The sequence below is a fragment of the Apodemus sylvaticus genome, chromosome 5 (assembly GCF_947179515.1).
Source record: "Apodemus sylvaticus chromosome 5, mApoSyl1.1, whole genome shotgun sequence".
Taxonomy (NCBI): domain Eukaryota; kingdom Metazoa; phylum Chordata; class Mammalia; order Rodentia; family Muridae; genus Apodemus; species Apodemus sylvaticus.
In genome coordinates, this window is record NC_067476.1 from 24,293,376 (window position 1) to 24,315,679 (window position 22,304).

The 22,304-nt window shown below is 39.5% G+C and overlaps 1 protein-coding gene across 5 annotated transcripts in view; it reads right to left on the reverse strand.

Moving 5' to 3' along the window:
* Window positions 1–22,304, reverse strand: part of Gtdc1 (glycosyltransferase like domain containing 1) — a 390,109-nt gene that overhangs the window by 13,699 nt on the left and 354,106 nt on the right. For all 5 annotated transcript variants that reach the window (XM_052182443.1, XM_052182440.1, XM_052182439.1 and 2 more), the window contains one exon: window positions 13,383–13,492. In XM_052182443.1, coding sequence (XP_052038403.1) covers window positions 13,383–13,492 — 110 coding nt within the window. The remainder of the gene's footprint in view (window positions 1–13,382; window positions 13,493–22,304) is intronic.

Genomic DNA, 22,304 nt, shown 5'->3' on the forward strand with positions numbered 1-22,304 from the left:
ATGTAGCAGGAATACACATCCCATCATCAAGCCTGTTTCGGCTATACACAGGCCTGTATTCTTGAGCACATGAAGCCACAATGTAAATTTGTATCTGTGTGGCTCATGGTGAGAAGTTTGCAAATACTGTAGTATAGGATGTTTGGGTCATATAACTCCCTTAAAACACTGTTCACAGAGGAGTCCAGCTACACTGCAAGGGAAATGATAATTCCTTGTCTACTCAAAGAAGGACATTGGGATCCTTGGAAGGTCAGGGAAGGTGACTGAAGTAAGTCTTGGATAGCAGGGAGAACTTCCACGGGTCATGGAGAGTCTGGGTGGTGAAGGGGACTACTGTCAGAGAATGCTGCTGTGTCCGGGCTGAGGTCCAGTATCTGCCTGTACAGATGAATACAGGCTACAAAGGCAGAGAGATCTCCCTTACCCATCATTTTACTTCTAGAAGTTTCAATTAATTACGTGTTGTCAACTGAGATCTGAAAGTTTTAAATTTCAAATTCTAAAAATAAGAGTTAAACTGTGCACTATTCTGCACTGAAAAGAGCATGGTGAAAGCTACACTGCTGGGCTGGGCTCATCCACCCGCTGTCCCTGCCTCACTCCGTCCCCATGCTGTAGGGTACCCACCCGCAGGTCACTCACAAGTTGATCTGCTGGCTTGCTTGTCAGATGGACTACAGTGCAATTCCTGCTTGCATTCAAAGAACCTTTAATTTACTTACTAATGGCTCACAGTGAACTAGGATGCTGGGGATCTGGATATGCCAATGCCAAAATAGCAGTGTGAGGAAAAGGTAAGACATTTCAACAAGGCAAAAACCGTTTTGTGTGGTATTCTATTCATGAAATTGTGAAGCAGAGAAAATTCGTGGTAGTTTTGCTGTTAACACTCAAACTACAAAAGTTATAGCCATACTGTATTAACTGTTTAGTTAAATTGTAGTATGTATGTATGTATGTATGTATGTATGTATGTATGTATGCATGCATGCATGTATGTGCAAACAGGTTTTGATACTATTCCCCTTTCAAGATTTTGGAAGGTATTTCCTATAGTTAAGGGTAGACTATACTTGTCTGGGAAGAACAGATAAATGAGTCTGTATTTGACTGATAAAGACAGCAGAAAAAATATACACAAGAAAGAATCACATCTTTCAAAGGTTTAAATCAGATATGGCACTGTGGGTGAGCTCACTGAAGTGACGGATAGAGGAAGGAATGGATTCAGTAGGGAAGAAGTCTCCTCTGGTACCGAGAAGTAAGATGACAATGAAAGGCAGTGACGGGATTAAATCACAGAGAGGGTAACTGGAATAGCTGTGCCTGGTTTATACCAGTGGCTTTCAATTGCTTGACAGGGAACAGGAAAAGATATTAGAATAATATGGACTGTTTTGAAAAAGTATCATGATTCTAATAAACTTGGTAAAATGTTTTCAAGTGGCAGTGTGAACCTCATTTGAAGTTGAGAAGCCCTGGTATACAAAGTACCAACTCCTGAAAAACTGCAGTGTGATAAGTAAAATGGAGCAGGAAGTGGTGACCCAGCTAATAAGTGGCAGAACCAGAACTCATAGCTAACCTTCTCAGCTTCTGATCCTGTTCAATGTATGGCAGCCAAGAGCTGATGCCCTTTCCTTGCAACTAAACCAACATAGGCCAAGAGAAACTGCTGGCAATGCTTACTATGTGGATCCAGATATACACTCCTTACTGTGCTGTTTTCTGTCAGACTCCAGTTCTGACAGAGGTACAATAGGAAACAGTCAGGCTGAGGCACACAGGCCTTCTTCTGGTCTCAGTGTGGAGAAAATGCTATTGTGACCACATCAGGGTCCACATCATGACATATGATTACAATGATTATAATATACAAATGCAGGAACCCAGTAGTGACCACATGGAACCAAAGCCCTGGGTGGGTTACACTCTCATCTCTCCTGTCTACAGAGGCGTTCCTTCTGCATTTCAGTACACCTAAGCCATGGATGCTATGACACGCCTTCCATTAGGTCTATTTCTACATTCCTATTTATCTATGAATGTCTTGATTATCTTTTCCATTCATTAACTGATTTCCATGTATCTTTCTCAAACAAACATTTCCCACAAACTTTGAGACCATTTTATGAAAATGAAAGAACATTTTTTTCCTCAGTGATGTTCACACAGTTATAACTTCTGAGAACAATTTCTTGAGAGATGTTTTGGGAGTTGTATTCCGGAACATATTATCTTCATGGTCTTCCCCCTGGTAGGATGGAAAATGATCTTGTCTTGAGACTCACTCTCAATCTTCTGGTTCTAGTAGAAATTACACATATCCTTCTCAGAGGAGCTGCAGGGGTAGGAGACAAGAAGCCAAGGCACGCACAACTGGGAGTGGCCACCGCAGCAACACAGACTCTCTCAGGACACTGCACCGAGAAATCAGAATGTGCTGCTACACCATCACTTGCACTGCAGATCACTTCAGCATTTGGAAGAAAAGGGTGGACAGAATTAACAGCTTTTCTGAGAAAGGAGCTCTTCAGCCACTGACTGGGACCTTCACCCTCATCAGTGGGAGCTGAAATACCAATGGCCCAGCTGCTCTGTGTACGTCATCCTGAGTTGGTATTACACCCCTACACACTCTTCTGGCGGAGCTCTGCCTCGGCCTTACCCCAGTAGCCAGGTCCCACATGACCTTAGTACAGTGTGACATGAAGTTGGCAAGTGAAGGGATGAGTATGTAATCAATACGGAGGTGAAGAGGACAGGGAGGTGAAGAGACGTTGCTGGATTTGGGATTTTGTCAGGGGAAGAAAGGGTATGTGTGCCTATGGGGGAAGGAGAAAAAGAATTTACGCAGTGAATAACATAAGACAAGGAGGTGGATAAATGAACAGATAATTCGGAAGATGACAAAGAATGGGAATTCTTAAGACACTAGGTTAGGGTAGGATTGTGAGGAAGTTGCCTTGATATAAAGGAATTGAAGTTCACCATACAGAAGAATAGCTGCGGTATACATAGTTATCACTGCTACAGTACTATAAGTCTGTTCTTGGGTGGTGGGGGTTTAGGAAGAATATCGAGATTCAGTGGGTAAGATTAGCATACAAATGCCCAGAGCCTGGGAGACTACTGGGAGTCTTCTGCAGAAGTCAAGGTTTTAGAAGACAGGAGTGAGACTGCCAGCCAGAAGCAAGAGGTGAGGTGTTCTACTAGCAATGCGATGGCAGAGAAGGGAATGAGGCTAAAAAACCTTGGTCTTCTATTCCTCTACCTTGGAATCTGCTGGATGGAATTTGTGATGTGAAATTACCAAGAAAAATAGAAATATATTAATTTATAGGGCTCAGGAAAATTTATACTTGTGCTCATCCTAAATGTAGATGTTACCCTACAAGTAGGCTGGTGTTGGTCATGATATATGCTTCCTTTCATTACTTTGGTGACTATAACTGCTTACTCATAAATCCTATGCATTTACATTTATTTTATTAGTGGTAAAATTATAGGTTTCCCATTAAATTTTGATGTAGTGTTTATTTCTTCTCATATCATTACCTCTACTGTTTATCAGCTACCCGACATTGGGCAAGCTACTTAGCTGAAGCTTTAGTTTTTCACTTGTATGTAAAAAAGAAGTTGGATTTCCTGAGGGCTGCAGGGGGTAGATTGAGATGGTGGCCGAAGGGAAGGTCTGTGAGTCACTAGGCTTGTTACCCTGTGCTTCTGGCATCACAAGCCTTCATCTCTATGACATATTTACCCCATGTATTTCATTTGTTATATGTTCATATAAACTCATGTAAATGTTGAAGCACAAATACCTAAAACATATAATATATTCATTCTTTTATATTTCATGAAGTTATTGATTTATTAACTAGTTAATAAATAGTTAAGAAAAAGACCCATTGGATTTTACAGCGGAATCAGTAGGTTATTAGACTGCATACTTGTCAGATATGACATATGCAGGCAGAGCAGTTTGTCTTTTAATCCTCTACTTCTGCCTACTTTTCTAGTCTCATGTTTGTGAATCTGTACTGCACTCTTTAAAAGCTATCATTTCATAGGTGCTTTGAGCCTGACAGGACAGGTTCTTCATCGTACTTTCTCTGTACCCAGCAGTTCTCACACTCTTCTCTTTCATTTATTTACTCTGTAGAAGACTCACAGCAGCTGTGGGAGGACATATAGAGGTACATGGTGGCACCCTAACTGGACTCTGCTAAGGTTTTAAATTGTCTTAGGATATACTACCATTTCTGCTATGAAAACTGTACATGGCATTGATTTTTTTTCCAGTCAGAAGAAAATTCCTTTTCATTTCTTTAGTCTTATTTATTTTTTGCTATGGTGATTTGTCGTCCTCATTTTTACCATAAGACTGGCAAAAAATTCCACTCAATTTGGGTTTTAGATTCTTGGGGAAAAGACTTTCTCAAACTTCTTTCTGGGACCCATTCTGGGGCTGTTCCACATACTGAGATTTTTATTTACACCTGTGCATCTAAATGAAGTTAATAAGTCATCTACTATACTTAGGGATTTCAACATAATAGATTGCCTTAAAAGGTTGTTCAAAAGCAATATACCCCAAATTATGAAAAAGTTATTAAAAAGGCATGTTATAATAAAATGTAAACATACAAACTTTTTTTCCCTTTGAAATCGGACTACGAGATCCTAGAGGGAATTTTCTTCATTTGATAGTCACAATACATTAATGAACATAAGAGGCAGCAGGTAAACAACTTCAAAGGGAATAAACAGTGACTAAAACATACTCAGAAAGAGGATTGGTTTAAGAAATGGTATGTTTTTGACACAGTGGAGTTCATTCAGTCTTGTTTTACTAGTAGAATTTATTTCATACCACATATGATCTGAAGATTCAATATCAATTGATTAATAGACTATTTTGCATTGGACTTGATTTGCAGAAAAATATAGAAATTTTACATTAATGTGGTTTATTTGTGTATCTCAAGCCTTCTGGTACTGGCTCTTTGGAACAGTCTCACTGCTGAGGATGAGACCATAGCTGGAAGCTCAGGGAAAGAGGAGGTGGGAGAGGAGGAAACTGCCACATGATTCCCAAGCATTTACTCCAGAGCCAGGAACCAGGACCATGAAAAGATCACAGTAACCAGTGCCAGGCCAGATGCTACTCAGCAGCTTTCCACACACCTCTTGACCTAAATAACAGGGGAACCATGTTGGCTTCTGTCTGCCAAAACCATGTTTCAGGTTTTCAGTTTTCTTCAGACCTTTTTGGCTGCCTGAATGTCTCAGCTAAAACTCCTGTGAAGCGAGAGCACCATATCTGTAATAAGGATGAAGAATCTTACATAAGGTCTTGGCTGCTTACACAAAAGAATATTTTGTTTAGAATTACCATTTGTGGGAAATTATGAAGTATACAAACACATTCCATTGACTTGATATTTAAAACATTTACTAAAATTAAAAAAAAAATCATCTCAAGGGCTAACAATGTGACCTTGTCATGAGAACTGGCCAACACTCAAACATGTGCATTGAAGATTTCCTAGGCTTCTTAGTTCCTTTTTTACACAAAACTAGATGCAGATGGTTTATAGAGCAAAATGACCTTTTAATTGTCTGAATAAGAATGAACTTTTGAGATACAGCACACTCAGTGTCTTCTTTGTATCCAAAAAGTATTTCAGAAACTCATTCTATATACAAACTCCTCAAGTCCTATAATAAAATTTGCATAGCACTTTAGCACTTTCCCTCAAAATTACCTACTCCTATGGAAATCTTCATAAAGATTCATTGACATAGAGTAGGTGGTTTTACTGTTTTTCTTTTCCCATGTCCTTTTAGTTGCACAGTTGAGTTAGCTGATGTTCATCTGGAAAGCTATAGAATCCAATTCTAACCTAATTTGATGATTTAAATTTCTGTAATCATACCTTCTCAACCTTGGTGCTGCTGCTATTTTATTAGGTTGGATACGCTTATGTTGTTGGGTTGAGCTGTGTTTTGTAGTATGTTTGGCAGAATAACTAGTGTCCTATTTGGCAGGAGCTCACTCCCTGCCCAACAGTTTTGACAACAAAATGTGTTTACACATTGCTAGATGTCCCCAGGGAACTAGGGACATCATTTCAGGTAGATCGTGTCTATAAGTTTCATAAAATGCCAAACATCTAGAACTTACCCTATTTCATAGACTGCTTCTACTTCACAGAGGTTCCTTCTTAAAGGATATGAATTACCAGATGTATCTGCAGAAACCATCAGGTAGCTCCCAAGCAGAAGGCTGCAGCCAAGGCTCAAACACTTGTAATCTCTTAATTAACTGGGCTAGACTTATCCAGATGGAGAGAGAAACCTGAAGAGGCATTGCTTTCTCTCTGAGGAAATACAGATCATGGTATACATTAATGAGTTCCGGTGGCCCACTGTTCAGTTTATAAAATCATTTCTGTGTCCTAGCTTTTTGAGAGCAGGGCTGGCTTTACTTATGATTGAGCAGTGCCTTGATGCTCTGGCCAATGAACAGAGTAGAGCCTGTGCTGCTTATAAGCCAGTGTAGTTCCTTGGTGACATAGGTTTAGAGGAATTTTAATCCAGCAACATGGCTGCTCTGACAAGGGATCACATCCCAAGAGCTAGGTCTGTGTAATCCAGCTGGAATGCAGACATGCCACACACCTTTATCCCTCTGGTTGGAATACAGACATGCCCAGTTAATGTAAAATTAGTTTGTAGAAGGAAGCAGCCATGTTTAAAAGTGACATCTAACTGAGTGACAGATAAAGAGATAAATGAGAGAAAGATATGACAGAATGAATCAGAGATAGGATATGCCCAACTCTCACCAGAACAGCACAGGAAAGAGAAGCTATAGGAGCAGCACAGGGAGAGAGGGTCAGTCAGTTGGGAGTCAGTCATTGCAGAGTCAGTACAGTAGAGCTGATCCCTTGGTAGTTTGTGCCATTTGAGTTAGTGAGTTTATGCAGCTCATGAGGCTGTTGAAACCAGAGACAGAAGATTAGAACAAATTGTCAGAGTTAGTTAGAAGCCAAACAGAGCAATTCATTGAGAAGCTGAGAAAAAACCAGATTGAATCAGTCAGCTTAGAGAGGAGTTTCAGCCAGAACAGCTGAGTTAACCCAGCCATCCAGAGTTCAGAAAGAACTAGAAAAGGTGATTTTATTCAGCTGTAAGACTCCATGACAACAATTACAACAGGCAAGAAAAGCTACTTTTACACATGGGGAGTGAGTGTTAATACCAATGGGTGATGCTTAGGATGATAGTTATTGACTTTTTTATCAGTGTCCTCACTGACTGACATGAGCAGTGCACTACACTCATCTGCATAAACATATGGCATGAACAAAAATCCATTTTATGTTTTAAGCCACTGCGATTTTAAGGTTTTGTGTCCTTAGTGTAGCCTAGGTTATTCTAATTCAAGAGCTGAGAACTGAGAAAAACATTAAAACTTATATTAAATCAAGGTTACTTCTGTTGAAACAGTAAACAATACAAAATCACTTAGAACTTGTTTTACTTGGTGTTATTGTATACTGAAAAGAAATATGTTTTACCCCTTAATTCTTTAGGATTTTGTTTCAAAGTACATTTCTGTAAACCCGATATAGAAACTGTACTGCTTTGGTTTGACAGACCTGTTCCTTCATTTGAGTAATACACAGAGAACACTGATGCTGAATATTATGTGGATTTTTTTTGAGTATTGTTTTATTGGATATTTTCTTTATTTACATTTCAAATGTTATCCTCTTTCACGGTTCCCATCCCCAACCCCCCCATCCTATCCCCCTTTCCCCTGCTTCTATGAGGGTGCTCTCCCATCTACCCACCCACTCCCATCTCCCTGCCCTGGCATTCCCCGACACTGGGCAATGAGCCTTTGCAGGACCAAAGGCCTCTCTCCCACTGATGTTCAATAAGGCCATCCTCTGCTACATATGTGGCTGGAGCCATGGGTCCCTCCATGTGTACTCTCTGGTTGGTGGTTTAGTCCCTGGGAGCTCTGGGGAGGGGGTCTGGTTGGTTGATATTGTTGTTTTTCCTATGTGGTTGCAAACCCCTTTAGCTCCTTCTGTCCTTTCCCTAATTCCTCCACTGGGGAACCTGTGCTCAGTCCAATGGTTGGCTGCTAGCATCTGCCTCTGTATTTGTCAGGCTCTGGCAGAGCCTCTCAGGAGACAGCTATATCAGGCTCCTGTCAGCATGCACTTCTTGGTATCTGCAATAGTGTCTGAGTTTGGTGACAGTATATGAGATGCATCTACAGGTGGAGCAGTCTCTGGATGGCCTTTCCTTCAGTCTCTGCTCTATACTGTATATCCATTTTTGCTCTTGTGAGTGTTTTATTCCCCTTCTCAGAAGAATCATAAAACCTATAATTTGGTCTTCCTTCTTCTTGAGATTCATGTGGTCTGTGAATTGTATCTTGGGTATTCAGAGCTTTTGGGCTAATATCCTCATATCAGTGAGTGCATACCATGTATGTTCTTTTGTGATTGGCTAACCTCACTCAGGATGGTATTTTCTAGTTCCATCCATTTGCCTAAGAATTTCATGAATTCATTGTTTTTAATAGCTGAGTAGTACTCCACTGTGTAAATGTACCATATTTTCTGTATTCGTTCCTCTGTTGAAGGACATCTGGGTTCTTTCCAGCTTCTGGATATTACAAATAAGGCTGCTATGAACATAGTGGAACATGTGTCCTTGTTATATGTTGAAGTATCTTTTGGGTATACGCCCAGGAGTGGTATGGCTGGGTCCACAGGTACTATGTCTAATTTTCTGAGGAACCACCAGACTGATTTCCAGAGAAGTTGTATCAGCTTGCAATCCCACCAACAATGGAGGAATGTTCCTCTTTTCCACATCCTTGTCAGCATTTGCTATCACTTGAATTTTTGATCTTAGCCATTCTGACTGGTGTGAGATGGAATATCGGGGTTTTTTGATTTGCATTTCCCTGATGACTGAGGATGTTGAACATTTCTTTAGGTGCTTCTTGGCCATTCAAGTTTCCTAAGTTGAAAATTCCTTGATTAGCTCTGCACTCCATTTTTAATAGGTTATTTAATTATCTAGAGTCTAACTTCTTGAGTTCTTTGTATATATTGGATATTAGCCCTCTATTGGATATAGGATTGGTAAAGATCTTTTCCCAATCTGTTGGTTGCCATTTTGTCCTGATAACAGTGCCCTTTGCCTTACAGAAGCTTTGCAGTTTTATGAGGTCCCATTTGTTAATTGTTGATCTTAGAGCATAAGCCATTGGTATTCTGTTTAGGAAAATTTCCCCTGTGCCCACATGTTCAAGGTTCTTCCCTACTTTTTCTTCTATTAGTTTCAGTGTATCTGGTTTTATGTGCAGGTCCTTAATCCACTTGGATTTGAGCTTTGTCCATGGAGTTAAGAATGGATCAGTTTGCATTTTTCTACATGCTCACCGCCAGTTGAACCAGCACCATTTGTTCAAAAATGCTGTCTGTTTTCCATTGGATGGTTTTTAGTTCCTTTGTCAAAGATCAAGTGACTATAGGTATGAGGGTTCCTTTCTGAGTCTTCAATTGTATTCCATTGATCTTCCTGCCTGTCTCATGGGATATTTTTTTTATACTTCATATTTGTTTTGACATTTTTTTTAATGAGGACACTTTAATATCTAAGGGGTGAAAAATTATTTAGGACATAAATTTGAAAATTTTCTTAAAAATAGCTTTTCATTTGCAAAAGGATTATCAAAGATTATGGAACTGATTCACTGGAGTGGTCAGGATTTTCTACAGTCATACCTCCTGTTTTTTTCCCTATAAGATGGAGAGAGAGGTCTTTGGATTGCCATGGAGAACACATATGAAGCATTGGCCTTGGAGACTGAACAAAGTTTGTTTCATGGATTTTTACAATGTAACTTCTTTGTGATCTTACTTTTTCATAAATAGCCAATGCAGCACTACCTGGTTTATATGTTTATTGTGAAGATTAAGTCAAGCAATGGAGGAAGGAAGAGAAACAGTGACAGGCACATGCTGGGTGGTCAGGAAATGTTCAATCTAGCATTGAAAGCAGTGCTCTAGGAAGTGATCAGTAAATCAGCAAACCATGTTCAATCATCTTATATGACTTGCAGTGTCTTGTACAAAGGATGTACTTAAGACAGGTGTGTTCCCAACTGTAGCAGTGCTAAGGGTGTAGAGGTTGACCTGCTCTACTCCTGGCCTGGCTATTCCTGTGCCTACAATACCTAGTGTATGTAGGGAGGATTGCATAAGTCACCAACTATCTTTGTGCTTTTTCCTCTTTTGTAAAGACAAAACAAAAACAAGCAAACAGACAAAAAAGAACACAAAAAAATTATGAGTCACAACATAATGAACCTTAATTCTGTGACACTCTCCATGAAAATGCTTTTCATAAAATGATTTTTTTGCTTGAAAATAACCAACTGTAATGAAATCACACAAAATCATACTATAGTTTTAAAATTCTCAAGAGAAATTTAGTATTGATAATAGTATCTTGTTGGCACAAGTGTGTTCAGTTAGCACAGTTACTTTCTGCTCTGTGCTTTGTGGACAGATAAAGGGAACAGGGGTTTGGAAATACAGTCTCCTTTGTAGCCCAGGCTGATTTAGAATTTAAGACTCTCTTCCCTCAACCATCTGAGTACTGGGATTTCAAATGCTTAGGACCTAGTTATTAGAAAATCAAGTTGGAGAAAAACCACCAAATGTTCCTATAGCATATAAACTCTGTCTTTCTTGGCTTTCTAGCCTATCTGAATGCTACATGGATTAGAGAAGACTGGGATGTGGTAACCACCACATAAGTATTTGTTAAATAAACCAGGGGAATGGCAAGAATGACAAGTTACATAGAATGGCTTGTTAGGAAGCGTGTGGAATAAAGGCGATATGGCCATCAAAGGATATAACCTGGAAAGCAAACAGAAGCAGCCCTCACTCCTTGAGTATCTCTGATTCCCTCATATGCAAGCAGAAGCAGGGTGGCCATGACGTGTTGACTCCCACTGCAAATGACTCATGGATCAGTGGCGGAGACATAAAGCGGCCCAGGTGGGAGCCCAGGTAAAGGAACATGCACACAGAGAATATGATATTCTTTCTTTTTAGGTGCCACAGTACTCTGTAAGGACTGTGCTACACCCCAGGTGCCTGGTAGGGAGAGACAGTCTTGTCCATGTATTCTCTTACACAGGCTCAGTAAGGATGTGCTCACTGAAAGGCCAAGTAAACAGCAAGGTAGTACACGATCTTACTGAACATGAACACTACATGCTGGGACCCAGAACTGTTCCACATCTCAATATTCTACACTGCTTCATCATTTAAAGGCAATGTGTTGGATATGAACAGCAGAGATCCAGAGATCTGAAAGTACCCAAGGATATGCTACTTTTAAATAAAAATCTAACCTGCCTCACAGAGGTGGCTAAACCTACACTGTGGTGATGCTGCCTTAGCAACCCCTTAGGCATTTCCCCTACTTTCTGTCAGTCCATCCACAAGTATCAGTGGATACTTACCAACTATGAAAGTTGGCAAAGTTTCTTTCCTTCCTTCTGTCCAATCTTAATTATCAAATTCTTCTCTGGCTTCCTCCTTCGCCAATTTCTCTGTCACTGCTGTAGAATCACTCTGGTGTCTCCAACAGTGACTTTCATACTGATTCTGCCTCATTATACCTCATTTACTTTAGTGATCAACATTCTCCATACCTTGACACTACCCTGTCTGTGTAAAGCAATGTGAACTTATCAAGGTCTGCATGTAGAATCCCCTCAAAGCACTCCCATTAGCAATGCCACAGCATTTCTCATTGGAAGTCGCTTCCTTTAAGTACAGATTCTATAATGTTTGCTTAGGAGTGCTTTTCCCACCCTGGAACAATTTAATCAATCTTTTATTGCTGGCTACTAAAATAGTGTTGGCTCTTAATATACTGTTAGCCTTCTAAGCTCCATGTGTCATTTCTTATACATAACTGTATCAGTTTGGTCCCTTCTCTAATTTCTGTATTTATACATGAATCTCTCTCCTTAACACAACTCTAAGTTCCTGGTTGGGAGGAAGCACTTTTACTATTGCTCACTTATGTAGTGTTTACTGACCTCTAGCACTCCACTGGTCAGTGTTCTCAGTGATAGAAATGACCAAGACAAGGAACGTCTCTAGTTCTTATGCAACTTACCTTCTAAAGTCTACTAATTATGTGCATGGAGTGACTGGTGGGAAAGACTGTGAAGCACCGTGAAGAAAAGCAGTGTGCCAGGAGAGCTCGGACATACGTCATGAAAATGCTGCAGAGCTAAGACTGAGAGAATCAGACAGAAGGCCACAGGCAGACAAGGTTTGCAGACGCTTGCTACCTGAGAGGACCAGAGAAAGGTCCGTGTACACACCGCAGAAGGCAGACAGTGAGCAGTGAGATGAGGCCACTGAGGACAGGCTGGCTGCAGTTCCTGGCACTGAGCCACACTCAGAAAGCACTGTCTAAAGGAGTATGCAGTGCAGGTAACCTTTTGATGACATACAAGAAATTGTTCAACAAGACTATGTCTGAACCTTTGTTGTTGCTTGGTTCAATATCCAGGCTTTTCAAACCAACCAACCAACCAACTGACCCACTGACCAACCAACCAACCAATCAACCAACTAACCAACAACCAACAAACCACCTACCAACCCACCAACCAACAAACAAATATGAATGCTTGTCATTTTACTGACTCCAACACGGCATGTTAGGGTACAAGGTAAAGGAAATGACCCTGGAAGGGCACTGTGTAGTGTAAAGAATGAGAGGATCTGCTGTTTGCAGCTTCCACATTGAATTCTTCAGTTCAAGTCAGAGGCATAGACCAGTGAGCACACTGCTATGGGCTAAGGCCCAGCCACGCCTTAAATTAGATGCCCAAATGCTTTATGCAGGAAGTTCACACATGGTAATATACTTGGCCCATTACCAACAAGGGCAGGATGCAAACCAGTGGCCCCGGAGGTGAGAGGTTGTACATCCAATTAGAAACTTCCACTTCTGTAAGCGTTAAGATGCCCACAGCAATATATTTTGTTTACAGAAAAATACATTGTATAAACTATATTTGATAAAAAGAGATGACTATTCTCAACTTAAATCAAAGAATGCTTACTTAGGTATTTTGTTAATTGGATCTGAGTTTAATGCTGTAATATAATCTTGGTTAAAAGTGCTCAGCTTGACTCTTCTAACAAAGAAGGAATTAATACTTAAGTTGGAGTGCTCATGTCTTTATATAAAAACAAAACAAATAAATACATACACATTAAAAAATTCAAAACAGTTACCTGGTATATCTGTAAAAGTTTCTCCGAGGACAGAGACATGGAAATTGAGCCTTAACTCTTTTAGATGCATTAATATCTTTAAAAATGTCTCTGGATCTTTGTCATGCTCCCTATAAATAAACAGAAAATACACTTAGTATTACATGGGGTACATGGTAAGAAAAATGTTTTGTTCCTATGGTGCCAATTCCCATCAGCGTCTTTTGATGGTGCAGGAGACTCTTGAATCCCGAGGCTTTTCTTATCTCTATAACTGTAACACCTGTAGACAGCTCTAAGTATCAAATACAGTCCCATAAATATGTTAAGGATCTTAGTGGAGGAGAAATCTGTCTTCTTTTTGTATTATGCATAAATGCAAAATTTGTCAATTCTTGTATGAAATATACAAAAAACAAACAAAAAGCAGTATTTTTTCATCTGTTAAATTTCCATGTAGCACAGCTTTATTTTTAAAGGGAAAACCCTCCCAATCTTCAAAGGGTTACTCTGTGCTCATCCTCATGAGAGGGCCGCGAGAGAAACACGCTTTTCCTTTCAGAGGAACGGACACCTTCCTCCCACGGGCTCGCAGCAGCATTCTGCTGACCGGGAAAGACACAATCTAGAAAGGAAACTACAGCCCCATGCACTAATGTTTCATTTTCAATAACTCAGTGGAGAATTATAATGCAATAAAAGGGATGGATAGGTCTGAATATTGACTCAGAGAGTGAATGCTAGTCAACATGTAAAAGAATCAGAAGAAAAAATACTTTCATTTAGTACAGGCATGAAAAAACATCAAATGTTTTTGGCTTGTTCGGTTTGTCAGTATTTCCTAATGACAGAATGAGAGGCTAAAAGACACTAAAATTAAAGAAAAATATCCTTTGACAAATCCTATTTAAATGGAATACAATTTCTAACTTTCTAAGGTGTGAATATTTCAGTATTTCTTGCATTTAATTAGACTGTTTTAAATTATCTAATTCAGACAGATGTAGACCAGATGTCTTTAAAATATTTGTTTTTTTATTTATAATTCAAAAATTTCATTTTTCATTACAGAAAAGTTATGTACCAGTAACTGCATTTCGCATTTACTAATTATATAAAATAAATCTGTAAAATTATTAAACTGCTATATGAAATATGAAAATTACATCATCCAGGGAACCTCATGAAAAATGACATCTGTACCCCTTAATGTGTTAATTCACAATTCAGTCAATATTTTCAGTATCATGAATTGAAACAAATGCATCTTCTAATTAACATTTTAAAACAGCATGTATAATCTTATGAAACTCTAAGACTTTATAAAATTGGGGTTCTCAAACAATTTGTTTCAAGTGCTATGCCTCTCAGTTTGATTTACTTCAAATAATAAAGGATGCAAAAGCAAAATGTTCATTGCTTTTTAAGATGATGTGTATTATATACATGTACCATGGGGAAGTGTTTGGATGGTTTTCATATATACTACTGCTGTGGGCAAGAACAAAGACTCCAAACAGCTTGAGAGGAAAGAATATACTGTTTGTTGTCTTCAACCTTATCAATCAAGTAACTGCCACCTTATTTGTAATATGCTTTTCTAATCTGATTCTCCTGGAGATACTTAGATGAAAAGGATGGAAACAAAGGAACATAATATAGCTTTAAGAGAGAACACTGGAGGGAACTCTAGCCACTTAGATCTAAATTCTTCATGTGGAGTTCCAGAGAAGCGGATATGGATCCTGGGTATAGTATGTATTCTAAATATTTGCAAGTGTGTGTGTGTGTGTGTGCATGGGCACTTGCGTGTGCACATGTGAATGTTTGTATGTATGTGTAGTATGTGCATGGTAACATAAAAACAAATGTAGTTTTTAAGTAGGATGAAACTTAACTGGGTAAAGAGCATAGTTCCTAAAAGATTCCAGTGTTTTTAAAGCAGTAGGATTTAGAAATGTCTATTTTTATTCCTTCTAACAAAGTAAATGCAATGCAACTTACCATATAATTTAAATATTTTTTTCTAGGAAGACAAATGCTTTAATATTCAACAGTCATTTGTATAAGAACACAAAAAATATTGGTTTGATTCGCCTTTCATTTTGTTTAAGTTACAATATACAGCTGACCATAAAGTAGTTTAGATGTCTAAAGTTATCCCTCATAAATAGGGAAATTTATACTCAAGTTCTTATAGAACACAGGGGAAACTCTGTTTTTGGAAACAGTCTATTAGCTTTCAACCAATGAAAATTTTGGATTTTTTTTTTTTTTTTTTTTTTTTTAGCATTTCTTCACTTGGTACCAGTAAAAGTAGACTCAGAGGAATTAAACAATGAGATGGAATTATTTTGGGAAGTATGGTGTAACAATTCTAAGTGCTGAGTGCTTTTGGAAACAGATACCAAAACAAAACAAAACAAAATCCCACCCCCCCCAAAAAAAACCAAAAAAGCGACCCCTCCACCAGCACATGTAGGCATGCATGCACACAACTCAACTGATTAAGTGATCACTAGAGATCATGAGCGGCAAGCTGGGTTCTCTAGCCGGGGAAGGGATGTCTAGTGCTGTTTTGCTCTGCAGTTGTCGTAGACAGAGAGCCAGACAACAGGTGGTAGACATAGGCCAGTTCTCGGCATGGGGCTCTACTCTGGTGCCAAGAGTGCAGGAAAGGTGAGCTGGAACAAACTGGCTTCCTAAAATATGAGGGTAGGAAAGAACAACACTTCTTAAGGCATTCTTCATCATATGTGCTTTACAGTATTTTATGTATACATTAATAGATTACACTATAGCTATAGTCTCAATAATTGAATTTGTGTTGCTCAAAATAATCAGTATGCTAGATAGTTTTATGTCAATTTGATACAAGCTAAAACCATCTGAAAGGAGGGAGCCTATATGAGATCAGGATGTGGGCCAGCCTGAAAGGTGTTTGCCTCATTGGTGATTGATGGAGGAGGGCCCAGCTCACTGTGGGGGCTGCCCACTCCTTTCTCTAAGAAAGCAGGCTGAGCAAACCATGGGGAGCAAGGCAGTAAGCAGCACTCCTCCATGCCTCTGCATCAGCTCCTGCCTCTAGGTTCTTGCCCTGATTGAGTTCCTATCTTGACTTCCTTCGATGATGAACAATATTGTAGTGTAAGCCAAATAAACCCACTCCTCCCCAAATTGCTTTTCAGTTATGGTATTGGGTCATGGTCACTGTAGCAATAGAAACTAAATTGATCAGTTTAGCTGAATTTCTTTTTTTAAATAATTTTGGTGAAATGGGAAATTGCCTAACATTGGACTTTTAAAGGGTTTCACGAGACCATTCCCTATGACAAGGTGTGAGCGATGTAGTAGCAGAGCCAGCTACTCTGTCATGCAAGGGATGAGCTCTAGACATCTACTGGAACATATAGTGCCCATGATATTAATGAACCCATTTAGCAGAACATGCTACTAGTCGTAAAATACTTGCAAAGGAATCTAAATATGAAACTCTCCAACATGGGGTTGCAACAGAAAGTGTTACATGGACAATGATGGGCTTAATGAGGGCACATCAGCTTCCAGGATGAAGCACACTTTTAGCAAGAAACCTAAGTCTCTAGATCACATTTGTGTTCACACATTTCTGGTGGGAAATGAGAATTAGTCTTTAGAGGGCAATTTTCTATTAGTCACAATAAACCTTAATGTGTGCACTATTTTTGCTTCAATAACTGTAATTTATGAAAGTCAGCCTAAAAGGATGCACACAGAAATTCTGTTACAATATACTCACAACAGCATTACTTACAATGACAACTTTGTAGGAATGTAAGGTGGTGACAAACACATTTTGATACATATGATACAATTCTTAGCAGCCATAAAAAAATGATGTTGCGCATGTGAGGTTCTGGACATGGAAACCATTCAGTATTAAGGATTCACTAGTCAGTGCTTGTGAGTAGAAGGAGTGGCACGAGATGGATCTCATGAGCTGCCAGTGCAGGGCAGACAGGAGTGCCTGTAACTGAGGCACGGTTTCTCTCTAAACCCTTAGGTTTGTTTTGGCTTATTTGCTATTTTGTTTTTTAATAGTCTTTGTGTAAATGATTTTGCATGTTTTAAAGATGTTTGCTAATATTCTACGACAACTCTTGTGTTTATGGGCCTTCTATTTAACTTGGACATTTTTGGTACCTATTCCATTTTCCCCCAGGGGCTTCTAAGTTTGATGAATGCCAGTCAAGCAAGCTTACTTTAACAAACAAGGCATTTCAGTCAACGTGCCAGGGTCCTGGATTCCCAATCATACCCACCCTACTGTCTAGGTAAGGACAAAACATTCTGTTAGGAAATTCATTCCTCCACACCCTCAATATGATAGAAGAGACCAGCAGGGAAATATTTCAGGCTTCCTGGAAGCAAAAGATACGGCAAGAACAGCTTTTATTCCCAAATATTATTCAGAACATTTGAAAAGCATAACATGTTTCCATGTGGTTTTCTTCCTATATCTGTCTCTCTCTGTTGCCTTTCCCATTTCGTTTCTGAGAGCTAAATTTCTTCTTATTCCTCACTTAGCACTCATTCAGTAAATATTTATTGAAGATTTCTAAGTTCTCCATACTTGTCACTTATACTGTTACCATTTCCGATTTTCCCACATAGCTGTGTATATATTGAGCAGTCTCTTTGATCTAGCTCCTGCCTGGTGTGGGGGAAGCTGGCTCTTCCCAGGAGTACAATTCTCTGCATCCAGAGCTCTGTGGGAAGGGCAGAGGATGCCTGCTTTGTTCACTGAGTACCAAGTGCCGAGCAGTGGGGGACATTTGTGCTTGCTGATATCTAGGTCCTTCTCTGGGGACACGGATTCCTTGTTTACTCCCTTGTAATGGGTGAAGACCAGTTCCAGTCAATGGACTGCAAGTTGACTGAAACATGTCAACTTCAGATAAACATATCTGACGGCAGTCCTAGAGAGTTTAGCAAACTTTGCAGAGATTGTGTGTTAAGATAATTCAGTTCAGGTTGTCATATAGGACTAGTCCCACATGCACAGGCCTACAAAGGTAAGAGGAGTTTTTTGTGTCTAAGCTACTGCACACTAATGGGGTAGTGAAGTGTTCACTACAGCAGCATAATCTAGTTAAACTCAGTAAGATCACCATCTGTGACATCAAGTCAGCTGCTCTGTAAATGCTTCACATTCCTACTAAGCACGTGATCATAATCTTACTTAAGCTTCTCAACCAAGTAACCATCAAACATAGCCATTCCAGCATTAAGGAACACATAGAAAACGTATATCAGAATTTACACACTATCTCTAGTCATACTTTTTCTTTTGTTCATCTTGGACTTTAGGTCTTCTTCTTGCATAAACTGAGAGGAGGAAGAAAGCTTGTATCTTCAGCCTACAGTCCCAGATCATTATGCAACAGACATTTCTTAGCTTCTGCTACTTTCGGGGCATAAGCAATATGGAGAGGCAATACATAATCAATTCCCCAATGAGACAGTTTCAACCATGTTTACCTTCCAGAGACTTTGCTAACCTATCTGTTTCATTATAAACCCAACCTCATAGGCATTTAGCACTTGGGAGGCTAAGGGCAGGAGAATCTCATGTTTGAGGAAGGCCTGTGCTAAACACTGAGATCCTCTCTCAACAAAACAAGACAATCTCTCCATTAAAAATCAATCAGCCAATAAAACAACTAATTAACCAACTAACTGAAACCTCAAAACATTTCACACTTCCGAATTCAGTGATATGCTTCTTATTCAAACACAGGCTTCTATTTGCCTCCTAAGCTGGCTGTCACCGCTGACTGGTCTGATATGCTTTCTAAGACATGTACTTTTTACTTGCTCTGCCTGATGCTAGCAAGCAGTGTTCCTTCCCTTCTGTATGTGTACCTTTTGCTTAAGGATGATTTAGCCAGCAGGCTTCACTACTGACCAATTCTTCATTTCATTTCATTTGTTCCATCTTGCTTCTGCAGTCTGTTTCTCATTCCACCTTCTCTCCTCTTCTGTCTCCACTTCATCTTTTACTATGTAGTTCTTCCAGTAATAGCTGCTTCTTTAATACTCTTCCCACTATTTATTTTTTGAAGCCCTTCCACATTGGTAATTGGAGGCTAGTCATAATGCACTTTGCTTTCAGAGAGTGAAAGGCAGTGCAGAGATCAGTGGCTTTGTCACTGATGGTCAGCAGGTCTCTCGCAAAGCCAGAACAAAACCAGATTCTGTTGACTACTATCCCACTCAGTTTCTCTGTGATCAACTTTTTATACTACACAGAAGAGATACTCATTCTTTTATTCTTGGTTTTTTTCACTTAACAAAATGATCTCTTGTTTCAGCCATGTTGATATAAACGACAGAATTTCATTCTTTTTCTGGCTGAAGAGCATTCTACTATATACACGTACTTCAGCTTCCTCATACACTGATGTGTTAGTAGACAGACATATGAACCGTGCTGTAATAAAGAAGGGGGAACATGTGCCTCTGACATAGGTTTTTTTTTTTTTCCTTTAAAAGCCAACTAGTAGTATGGTAAATGGATTACTGTGAATTCTGGTTTTAATTTTGTTGTTCTGTTTTAAGATAGGGTCTTGTCACAGCATAGCTGGCCTTGAACTGTTTATTTTAGGCTGACCTCAAAATCCTGATTGTCTTGTTTTAGTCTCCCAAGGGCAGGGATTACAAGTATGTTACCATGCCTGGCATTGTTTTTCTTCCATATTATTTCTTTTATTGTTTGAGAATATAATTATAACATTTCCCCCTCCCCTTTCCTTCCTCTGAAGCTTTCCATACACCCTTCTTTGTTCTCTTGCAAATTCATTGCCTCGTTTTCCATTATTAGTTGTTACAAATATATTCATAAATACATAAGTTCAACCTGCTTGGTATAGATAATGCTATTTATATGTGTGGTTTAGAGCTGATGCCCTGTACGCCACTTCTGTCGTTTAACTTGCATCCCTACTGACAGTGCTCAGCACTACTCTTTCTAAACATCCTTGACATCACTTGTTAATACATTGCCCTTTGATACTAGGCATTTTTAGAATTTCAATCAATTTATTTTCTCTCTACTTTGTACCCAGATATTGCAGGAATTACTAAAAAATGAGACCAGGATAGCTTGAAGACAAGATGTAGCTAAGAGAGTCTCCCAGTTTCAATGGTGGATCCATCAGGATTCACCACCGGAGGATTTAGATTTAATAAGGCTTACGAGATTAGCAACTGAGTTACCCTCATTTCTGAACTAAGTTTGTGCTGTGTTTTCCTTCACATGGAGGCTTTTCTGGGTTCGAGAGAGAAAGGTTCAGTGGCAAAGTGTGAGGTGCCTGATGTGCACCACAAAGGCTTTGGGGGGATTTGCAGCCCAGGGCTGGTATGGTAGTGACCTGACAGTGGGAACTTAGCGCGTTGGGTAGAGACATTTCAGGAGCTCCAGGCCAGAGAATCTCCTTAAGATAAAAACCAGTCAGCCATTACTGCCAGTGCATGGCCAGCCATGCCTACGGGGCAGAGTTGTTGGCACAAGTGCAGGAAAGTGTAGGTCTTATTTAATATTTCCTGAAACACCCAGAAGACATTTAAGATGCTAAGTTGTTTCATGTTCATTGCTTTAAAGAGGTATGGACCAGGGAGAAATTCTGCCAAACCTATAGTAGAGATCTCTTGGTTGTTCACAAGCCGAACCCCTTGTAATGCCAAGGCCTATAGCAGGCAGAAGCATATACAACATGACTATAGCACACTGTGTTGCTTCAGCTCTGGCAAATGGATGATGTTCAAAAAAATTAGAGAGCTGAGAGTGCAGGTTAATGCCTGGGAAAAAAAGCAGGACAAGGGTGTTGAGGGGTAGTCATAAAGAGACAGGGATAGACAGATACACAATCTTAATATATGTCTCTAAGTAATAATACTAGAGATATGTAGAGAAATTTTAATCCAGCAGTGTGACTGTTCTGCAAGAAATCATATCTAAAGACCTTCTAGGTCTGAGTGATCCAGCTGGAATATAGACCTTTAATCTCTCTGGCTGGAATATACTCCTTTAGTATACATCTTTAATTGCAAACAATGACTAATTGAGGGGAAGACAAAGTGACAAATAAGAGACAGAATTGACAGTATGAATCAGAGATAGAATATGTTTAACTCTCATGAGAACAGACAAGAAAGAGAGGCAACTTAAGAGTAGCATAGGGAGAATGCACCTCAACTGCGTTCAGGAAATGTAGTTGAGTTCTGTTGAGCGGAGTTGAGTTTGGTGCAGTACAGTTGAGGGAGTGCAGAGGCAGTTGAAGGCAGAGAATAAGAAGAAGCCAGAAGATTAGAACTAATTGTTACAGTTAATTGGAGGCCAAGCAGAGCGATTAAGTGAGAAGCTGAGAGAAGCCAGTTTGAATCAGCCAGTATGGAGAGGAGTTTGAACCAGAAAAGTTGAGTTGAATCAGCCAGAGTTTAGAAAGAGCTAGAAAGGGTGAGCTTATTCAATAGTTAACCTCTGAGATGACAATTACATCTTGTGAATCGAAGATACTCTTGTCAGGGTTGGCCTTAAGAGACTTCTGAGACAAGCTGTACTTATAAGTCAATGCATGATCTCAATGAATGTCAGGGGAAGGGCCACAAAGCTGTTTTTACAATGTGTATGAGTAGTGCCCTGATTTGTGACTAGTCATCCTGGGCTACATGAGACTTCTAGTCACATAGTGAAATGTGCCATTGGAAAGAAATTCAATTAAAAAATAACATTTGAATTCATTGATATCAGAGTTTCATGCTTTCTGCATATTTATATATATTTTTAATTAGGTATATTTTTTATTTACATTTCAAATGTCCCTTTTTCTGGTTCCTTCCTCCCCTGAAAATCCCATAAGCCATCTCCCCTTCCCCAATCACACCTCTCCCCGCTCAACACCC